At 39.3% G+C, this 10,028-nt stretch overlaps 1 protein-coding gene and 1 long non-coding RNA gene across 2 annotated transcripts in view; one reads left to right on the forward strand and one right to left on the reverse strand.

The window, feature by feature from the left end:
* The window catches only part of LOC109298674, a 21,904-nt gene that overhangs the window by 3,601 nt on the left and 8,275 nt on the right, over positions 1 to 10,028 (reverse strand). Inside the window, exon 2 of the long non-coding RNA XR_002097674.1 lies at positions 9,547 to 9,673. This is a non-coding gene — a long non-coding RNA (uncharacterized LOC109298674). The remainder of the gene's footprint in view (positions 1 to 9,546; positions 9,674 to 10,028) is intronic.
* Positions 1 to 10,028, forward strand: part of SNX6 (sorting nexin 6) — a 42,596-nt gene that overhangs the window by 348 nt on the left and 32,220 nt on the right. The window contains exons 2-5 of the mRNA XM_019518902.1: positions 1,394 to 1,579; positions 3,814 to 3,937; positions 5,356 to 5,451; positions 7,456 to 7,561. Of these exons, the coding sequence (XP_019374447.1) occupies positions 1,536 to 1,579; positions 3,814 to 3,937; positions 5,356 to 5,451; positions 7,456 to 7,561 (370 nt within the window). The 5' untranslated portion in view covers positions 1,394 to 1,535. The remainder of the gene's footprint in view (positions 1 to 1,393; positions 1,580 to 3,813; positions 3,938 to 5,355; positions 5,452 to 7,455; positions 7,562 to 10,028) is intronic.

A 10,028-nucleotide genomic window follows, 5' to 3' on the forward strand; every position in this document is an offset into this window, starting at 1 on the left:
TTTTTTTTTTTTTTTTTTTTTTTTTTTTTTTTACTTTTAAGAATTCAGAGTGGCTAAATGTTTTATTTTGTCCTGAGGCAGTTTAGTTTAAAACTTTGAACGCATAGAACGCCTCTGAAACTTGGTGATATTGTTTTCAGGAGTTAATACTTAACTTACTGATGTTAAGTTTCAAGTTTCTTTTGTGGCAGAAGGGTGGAGCATTAAGCTTCAAAGTCATTGCTTCTCTCGAATTTTCTGTTGGGAATAGTATACAATGAAATAAGCAGAATCCGTTTTTATGTTGGATTTATGTAAAGGCGAGGGGGCAAATATGGTCTAGAATACTACAACGAAAACTAATGCATAATTGAGCTGGCTTTCCATTTGTGACTTAGTCTAGGCCTTCAGGGAGTGGATGTCCCTAGCATAGTTGCATGATGAAAGTGGCTATTTAAAAAGCAACTAACAATGAGTTACTGTTATAATACAGGAATCTCAGATATTTAACTTGCTAGAGGCTTTTACATTTCATTGAATGCTCTTTTTAAAAACAGTGTGTAACCAAAAAAAACCCCCTTTTGTTTTGGTAGTGCCTACAGCATATGTGTTGTGCTCAAATGCATATTGACAACATTTTTACTTTTCATATTGCATTTTACTCCTTTTTCACAATTAAAAGTTACTTGGAAAATAATCTCTCTCTCTTTTAAGATGTTGTAAGTTATATAAATGGAAGTGTCTGACTGGTTTCGTAGCCTTTAAGACCTTCTTTGTATGTGGTAATAGGTTATGACGAAGTGAAAAGTTTTTCTTAAGGAAGTTCTTTCTGCTTACATGTTTAGACTGGGGGATAATTTGGTTCATTTACCCTAATATACTTTTTCATAGTAATGCAAGAACCATTTGGTTGAATTCTTCCACATACAGTGTGCATCATAATACAGTTGAAAGTTTAGCTCAAAGTGTACTTATTGTACTGTTCTTACTTTGTGTTACGTTAACTTCTTTTCCAGTCAATTTATTCTTTAATGCCAACAGTTTAGCTAGCAATAACAGTTTGGCATGTGCAAACCCTGGGATCAGTGACTTTGAGTCCTAGCTTTCCAGAAAATGTATGGAGGATAGTAATTTCATTTTGGAAAATACCTTAGAGAAAACCTCCGAACTGGTTGAATCAAGTTAATTCAGTGAATTAAATGCTGCTTAATTTATATAAGACTGCTGTGAAATCAGAACTTAATTTTTTAGTAATATGAAAGGAAACCATGACTAGAAAATGAAATATTAGGGCTCTTGTGTTCCACGAATCATTCATAAGGTAAGTCTTCTTCTCCCTAGGTGTGTTAATGGGTTGGGGATGAGGATTTTGGGTCTAAAAATTACAAGCATCTTACTGTATCCTTATTTGAAGGGCTTTAACTTTGACTAAGAAGGTGAGGAATTCAAAAGTACTCCCTGATTGACTCATTTGACAGATCCCACCGGCACCACCCAGGCCTGATTTTGATGCCTCTAGAGAAAAACTACAGAAACTTGGAGAAGGGGAAGGATCGATGACTAAAGAAGAGTTCACCAAGATGAAACAAGAACTGGAAGCGTGCGTACCTGTTTTTCACTATTGTGTGTGGATTACAATTCACTTTAAGTGCTCTCTGCTGTCTCATACTTTTGATCATTTCAACACAGTGATTCCTTCTGGAAGATACAGTTTTGAGTATCCAGAGTTACCATATAACTAGTGTTACCTCAGTGATCATGATCAGAGCCATAAGGAAAATTGTAGAAATTATTGTCCAGAATGATGGGAATTCTATAGGGGGTATACATACTTGCTGAAAACCAAAAGCAAACAACAGTTTGTTTATTAATTCATTTTTTTTTTTAAAGCAAACTGTAAAAGACGTATTGCATCCCCAGTCTTTTCTGACCTGCTTTTTGGTTTTCACTAGGCTGCTTGCATGTTCAATTAATGTTCTTTAGGTAATGCACATTAAATGTACTACCTTCATTGTAAGGTCCTGGAAAAATGCACAGTAGCTTATTTTAATGTGTATTAGCTAATGCTTTTTTTTTGCAATGCTTTAATGCATGTTAATGTGACGTGTAGACATGCCCACTATGTACTTACAGTGAAACAGAAAGGTCTATATATTTGGGAACTGAGCTACTTTTGCTAGTAGCAACTGAAAATGCAAATTTTACATTCTTCCTAGCAATTGAAATAGGAGAAGTTGACGAGCTTGCAAAGCTGTAAAGAAACAGGGGCTTGTACAGTCACAGCTGTCATCAGCTGTTTGTAAGCAGTTGCTGAATGGACATTTGATAATTGCTTGGACTTTTTTTTTGAGGAGAATCCAGATTTTGCAAAAAAAAATGTGTTTCTTGAAAATAAGGACTCTCTTAGTTGCACAATTTTAAGTGATTGAGAATTTGCTATAGGGCTTAGGCTGTACTATGTGACTTAACATGGAGTACTTTTCTTTTAGTCCTGCTTTTTTCTCTCTTGAGACAACCTCTTTATTCTTTCTTCTATTCACTGGTTTCATTTCTCAAGTGCATGTTTACATGGCTACCAGACTGCTTCTCTCAAGTACCAAAGTGGTAGGAAAAGAATTTGAAAGTGATTGGCAAAGGGAACTCCATTTGCCAACATCCAACCATTGTGAGCAAGTGTGTTAGTATCATGTTGGACCAGTGTGCGAGAGAGATGTCATAAGCCAGAAAACTGAAAATTGGCAAAACATAATAAATTTGGAAGAATCTGTGATTTTTCTGGTGGCCCTGATCATGATTCTCTTGTGGTCTGGTTAGGGGCTGGATAACACAAAAACCTTGGGTTTCTTCTACTGCCACCTTCATCCTCTGAATCCTTCTTTTCTGTCTACACTGAATGACTACTACTGTCACAGAGATCAAACACACCCCAACACTGGTCCTGCTGGTTTGCTGGTATGTAAATCTTATCCTTGCACATAGTGGAAGCAAAGAGTGCCAGTTATCATTACATAGTTAATTTGAGGATGGGGAAGAAGGTGTCTTGTAATCTCTCTCCAAGCAACACAACTTAATAAAATTATCCATTCGACTGTAAAACAATCAACTATAGCAGCTTGTATTGATAAGAATAGATATTCTTCCTCTATAATTATCTTCATCATAATTCTCAGTTACTCCTTTAAAACTCTGTTGGTTGAACTGGGCAACTGAAAGCTTATCCTGATGAAACTTTCTTTTGGATCTGTGCGCTAAGCTTAACATCTTAATGGTAGTTTTAAAGGCAGAAGCAAGCAAAAAAGGCACATAAATTTTATGTGACCTGCTCTATATTCTTTGAAATACAAGCTCAACTAAATTAACAAAATACAAACAAATGAGGTGGGAGCAAACAGATGGAGATGTGAAAGGAAGGATTTTGTAAATAAGGCTATACAGTGACTGGTGTGGTAGTCTGCACCTTGTTAACTTTTTGATAATATATGGAAAGCTTAAATTTGGTTACATCTATAATATACTCCTTGTGAATCCAACATGCAGATTTCATTTGCATCCTGATTTAAAAGGCCTATATCTACTCTTTTACTATTTCTGAAGTCCTGCCTATGTAGTATTGTAAAGGTATGATTTTTTTTATGTTTTAGCATTATTATTTTTTTCATATGCACATTGTGTTATATACTGATTTGAAGTGCACTGGGAGCTGGAATAATAACTTGGATACTTCAGCTAACACTTTTTTCTATAGATAAAGACATCTTAATTTTTTCAATAGGCTGAATAGAAATTTAATTGCTTCAGTTGGAAATTTTTAATTTCTTTTTTTGTTGTTTTCAGTGAATATTTGGCAATATTCAAGAAGACGGTTGCAATGCATGAAGTGTTCTTGTGCCGTGTGGCAGCACATCCAATTTTGAGAAAGGATTTAAATTTCCACGTCTTCTTGGAATATAATCAGGATGTGAGTATTGGAAGTTGGATCTGTAGTGAGAGTATTCAAGTTGTACTTTCATGATATGACAAATAAATAAGATTTCTCATCTCTTCAGGAAATTTACAATGATTCCTTAATACTAAACAAGTTTGGATTTAGAAATTCAATTAGCTGGTTCTGACGGAGTCCTTTCTCCTGCAGCTTGTGAAACTGGTATTCAGGAAGCAGCTTGGACTTGTAGCTTGGCTATAAAATAATATTTATGGGAGATTTGGCTCTGTCTCCATAAGGTGCTTTAATTGCCCATTCTCCTAACTGAATTCAGGAAAAATAAAACATGGTGAAACAAATCTTCAGCGTAACTGGTTTTTTTTTTTTAAAACTCTTTTTAATACTTAGGGATATTTCTGTTTAAGACAAGACCTCTAAGAGGAATTTTTTGATTAAGCTTTTTGGTGGGTGAAAGATTCTTTTTTTTTTTACTAAGGGGAAACGCTTAAGTAATATCACTTAAATGTTATGCCAGCATGACATGTTTAGAAAACAGAATAGTTTAGTGATAAGTCTGTACTGGATCCTTCCTGCTGTATTTAACTAGGGTTGCTATCTTCATCCTGTGTACAGTGAGTTGCATTCTAATATTGATATAAAGAAGTTGGTACTTAATATGCACCAGTCTTAAAGCCTAAATTCAGCTTTTGAGATTTACACTATCTAAATACTGATTTCAGCAACTTTTTAATATAACCAAATGAAATATGACTTGTACTACCTAAACACTGAATCCTTAAAATTGAAAAAGGGATGGACTGAAAACAAAACAAATCAGTTTAATCAACTGAGTTGTTCAACTAGAACAGTGGATTTCACTTCTCTGGATTATAAATGGTCCCCTCATTGCCTAATGTAGAAATATCAGTACTGGTTCAGGAATTCTGAATAAATCTGGAGAGGCTAAATGGACAAGAAGGATGTGGGGAGATTCTGTGGGAGGCTTGAGTTCGATGGTAGTGAGAAGGAAATGGATTACAAATTTCTGAAGATGATGGAATTGTTGTTGTAAGGAAGAGTAGAGTCTAGGGGCTTGTTCTAGCCTCTTATTGTGTTTGAAAATATGTATGTAACTGAAGTTACTAGAAATGTGAGTGTATGCAAATCAATTTAGTATTTTTCCTTAACTATAAAGATGCATGTTTTTATAACCCTGCCCCCCAAACTGCTCCCCCCATGTATTAGGTGTCTGCCAGTGATCAGAGTTCTTTTAACTACTAAATATAGTAGTATACTTTGCTTGATCTAGATTAGCAAACAGTGGGTCATTAGACAGATGAAGTGAGACTGTCAAAGGAGCTGTGTTGTTTGTTGAAATTTGCTTGTTGTAATGCAGAATTGCTGCTTTTCTTGCCTTTGAACATGCTGACTTGAGATGTGATCTTATCTTTCAGTTGAGTGTTCGTGGAAAAAATAAGAAAGAGAAACTTGAAGACTTCTTTAAAAACATGGTTAAATCAGCAGATGGTGTCATTGTGTCAGGAGTAAAGGTGATTCCTTTCTTGGCTATTTTAACTGTTTTACTTTTTTTTAAACTAACGTATTACCAGTTTAAGGTAAGTCTGAAATGGTTACAAAAACAGACATATCCTGTGCTCATCAGGTACATTATTACCCTTTTCCTTGGCTACATGTAATTTCAGTTTTGCAAATGTGTCAGTGTTCTTTTGGCAGAGGTAAAGGGATGTAAGTAGGTGGTCGTGAGACCCCACAGGCAAAGTTTAAGTGAGTGCCTGGTCAGAAAACTAGTCTCGCTGAAACACCAGCTTATTGAGACAGATGAGTGGTATACTGGGATCACTTTTGTAGGTTTTGTCATTCATGTCCCTCCCCCTTTGACTAGTAGTATTGGAATATTGAGACATCCCTTTTTATTTGCTGGACAAGGGTTCTCCTTCCACCCTTATTACTCCTTTTAGAGCTGCTTGACTGCTGCTTACATGAAGCTGTTCTTTTCCCAACTTTATTTGGGTGGAGGGGGCATCTTTGTCCACCTACGAAAGTGGTACTTACTTTGATTTTGCTTGTAGTTTCCCCAAATAGCAGTGTGAAACATTTCACTACTGTACAATAGTTCTAAATATAGAAGTGAATTTGACTGCTACTTCGTAAATTTTGCTCTTCATCAGCTTTTCAAACCTGTGAGTAGCTGTAGTCACGGGGACTATCTGCAAATTCAGGAAGAACATGATGAAGCAATTGGCACTTAGTTAACTTTTGTCAAGATATTCTTGGTTCAGTGTTCATTGGAAATAAAATGCTTCAATAACAGAAATTTAAGGTCTGATTAGTTTCTGACTTACAACCTGACTTAGTTTCTAGTAAAAGTTTCTCACTTGCTACTACAAGTGAGTGAGTGGATATTTCAAGTCCCCTAACTTTCCTAATTGTGTGCTCTTGAATTTTTAAGAGACACTGGACATGGTGAATACAACCATTAATTGCTCGTGGTGCAAGGGAATCCAAAGGGCAAGGTAGATAACAGCCTTTATTCAAGAAGAAAAATGAAACAGAATAAATGAGTGTCATTTTTCAATCTTGTATGCAAGATTACATTAGGCAAATTTAGTGTTGTTTAAAAACATTTTGGCTTCTTCCAATCATTATAGTTATTGTTTTGAAAGTGGTGTAGACCAAAGGTCTGACTAAACCATGTTAGCCCTGAGAGCTACTAGGCTGTCATACCAGTTGATGGCGCAGGAGCGGTATGGTTGGCATCTTGTCAAACTACCTTTGACACCCCAGCTTGAATGACCCATGTACTGGGTTACCTGAATGATCAGAATCTCAGAGGAGTTCAAGGTTCCTGAAACTACAAGTGACACCATTTGACATCTTTATAAGTAATCCTTCTACATAGTTAGATACCTGTCTATGGGGGCTTGAGCATACATACAGTTGAGGGATGGGAATAAGTTTAATGAAGGATGACAACTGGTTTGGGTTAGAATGTAGCTGATGACCTAGGTGAAAGATACTTCTTGCAAATGAATTTAGATTTTAAATGGAGAGTTTCTTCATTCATCCATATGCTCATCTTGACATTGGGATTCTAATGTGTGTGTCTACACGAGACGCTGACTGCGCAGTAGCCTAATAATACTGTGCAGTAGCATACTAGCATTGTCCGTGGTGTGATGTGCTACTGTGCAGTAGCATCACTTAAGACGTTTGGTGGTGCTACTGTGCAGTAACTCTGGTTTCTGTGCACTTATTTAGTATTTGTATAAGCATTTGCTTATACAAGTACTAGATAAATGTGCAGTAACCACAATGCAGTAGCATCTCATGTAGACATGCCCACAGAGTCTAAAATATTGCAAGAAAGGCTTCTACTCTTACACCTGTTATTCGACAAGTAATTAAAGAGAAACAAACTTTCATATGTGGCTTACAAAATGATTGTTTGCAGTGTAAATTATTTAACTTTATGCAGTTGTGGTGATTGCACAAACTATTACAAAATAGGAATAAAAGTCTGGTTTGTCTTATAGGATGTAGATGACTTCTTTGAGCATGAAAGGACATTCCTTGTAGAATACCACAACCGAGTCAAAGATGCTTCTGCCAAATCGGACAAAATGACGAGATCGCACAAAAGTGAGTAATTTTTCTTGGTAGAAGCTGCATTAGTTCTGCCATATTCTAAAAACTTCCTAATGCTTTGGGAAGAACAATAACCTTCACTTTAGAACATTTCTCACATCCAGGGAATAGTAAAATTCTCTGACTACAAGCTTTTGTGCAAACAGAAGAAAAAAAACAACTAACTTGACATTGCTGTAATGTGTCTTGGGCCCCATCTACATGTGCAGGTAAAGGCACAATGGGATCTAATGTGCAGTCCACACCATTGCACCTCCTGCCATGCCACACATGCATGGTAGGAAGCGTGATTGTGGGATCATGCATTAGATCTCATTGCGCCTTACTGCCAGTACAGGGGGAGCCCATAATTGCACCAGGAAGAAGAAAGCTGCCATGACTAGGATCCCCCCAGCCGAGTGGCTTCCAGCCACAAGGATACTCCATGTACCCCCTGCAGCTGGGAGATGCAACTGATGTGATCTCCCAGTCCCAAAAATGCGTGAATAGGGTACCCATATATCCCAGATTTTATAGCCTTTCAGAGTCTGAGCCATTGGAGAAAATTTAAGCAAAAGTCCCAGATCTGTGGGAACCTGAGAGCTGCTTGGGCAGGGTTCTGCGTGTGTGACATGCTGTCCTGCCTGGTCCTGCTCCTGGTTGCTGCAGTGCTAATACACTGGAGACTGTGCATATGTTTGTGTGTGTTTGTGTTGCAGTGGGCAGGGCTGTAACAGTTGTCAGGATGCACTGGACAGCCTGGTGCCTTTGTCAGTGGACCTAGGGCTGCAGGCTTGAGCTGGGGCACTGGCTGGGCTGAGGGTGCTGAGTGGGCTCTGTGTGCCCTGTGCTGACTCAGGGCTCTGGCCCCACCCTGGCACCAGCCTGGCCATGTGCTTCTGGGACGGCCCAGGCCAGCTGCATCACAACCCCCATCCAGAGAGCTCAGCCTGGCCTGGCTGCTCCCAGCCCTAACCAGGGGAGGTGGAGTACAAGGCTGGGGCTTGCTGTACCTGCCTGGCTCGGGGGCACGTGGCCATGATGCAGCTGCAGGGGCCAAGATGGGACTGGAGCTATGAGTTAGCATGGGGCAGACTGAGCCCATGCAGCGTCCCCAGCTTGGCTGGTGCCCTGGCCCTGGCCCCAGCCCACAGCCCTGGCTCCAGTGAGACAGGCACCACGCTTCCCAGTATGTCTTGGCCTCGGCCCACAGCCCCGGTGAGAGAGACACTGCACTCCTGATGGCTGCTCTGGTCCTGACTGCTGCCACATACTGCCCTGGCGTGTGTGCATGTGCCCCCTGGCCTCCCCATCCTCGATTTCCCTAAAATAATTATGGTCATCCTATGCATGAAGCCCCTTGGGGCTGGGAGATTGCAGCTGTGCCCTGTGGCTGCCAGGACTTAGCTGGGTCCGGGACTGCTAGACTCTGCAGCTGTGGGGTGCTGCTGGGGCCTGGAGTTGGCAGCTGTTGGGGTTGAGAGTCCCTTCAGTTGCAGGACTTCCAGCCCAGTTGAATAGACTAGTTGAAATAAAAATATCCTACTATAATATTGGAGATAGTCTTTGGAGAGAGAACTGAAAGTTGAATTTAATTGTTTAACACTTCCTTGGGAGAATAATTGATTTTAGGATTTGAAGTTTGAAGGTGGATTGTACAGGTACTTTCATGACTAAATTGTATCACAAAGCTGTCCCTGACTAGAACAGATTTAGGTGCCCCTACAGTCACCTGGGCCACGCCAGGAATTCATTTGTTTGTTCAGTAGCAAACACTTCAGCTACAGGGAAGCTGAAGTCTGTTTAGTTCTCGTCAACCAAAATGGCAGTAACAAGGGGGTGGAGAGGATTGGAGGACTTTGGAATGCCCACATTGGGGAAATGCCAGTACTGTTAAGTCTCAGGAGGAAATCCAAATATTCCATTTACTGGTACTATTGGTATGAGTCAGCTTGAAACTTCTGGCAAGTCATGTTTGCTAGGATTGTGTGTACACTTACCTTTTCCTTGTTGTGAATGCCAGGAGTGTTGAGGAGGTGTGGAACTGCTCATCCTTTAGCCTGCTCAGAGTGCAGTGCACTACTTCCTTCACTGGGTTTTGTCCTTTTGTCTTCTGGGGATTTTTGACTGTGAACAGATAAATATGCTTATTTTTGTAAAGAAACTATTTCAGTGCTTGCATATTATCAAGTGGTGGGGTAAGCTGTCATTGCACTGCTTTACCTGGCATTTATTTCAGTATTGTTTTATTTTTAATTTTATTTCCCTTTTTGTTAGGGTATGTTGACCCAAGTGGCACTGTGGTTGAGGCCACTAGGCAAGTGGTCCTCAACACTTGTACTTCTAACAACATTTCATAGTTTCATAGAAGTATGGTTGGAGGGGACCTGAGCATATCATCTAGTCTGACCCCCTGCCCTAGGCAGAAATGAATAAAGGTCTCTTATGACCCCTACTAAGTTTAAGCTCAAATGACCCCAGC

Source organism: Gavialis gangeticus, unplaced genomic scaffold (assembly GCF_001723915.1).
Source record: "Gavialis gangeticus isolate Ggan-Ray unplaced genomic scaffold, GavGan_comp1, whole genome shotgun sequence".
Classification (NCBI taxonomy): domain Eukaryota; kingdom Metazoa; phylum Chordata; order Crocodylia; family Gavialidae; genus Gavialis; species Gavialis gangeticus.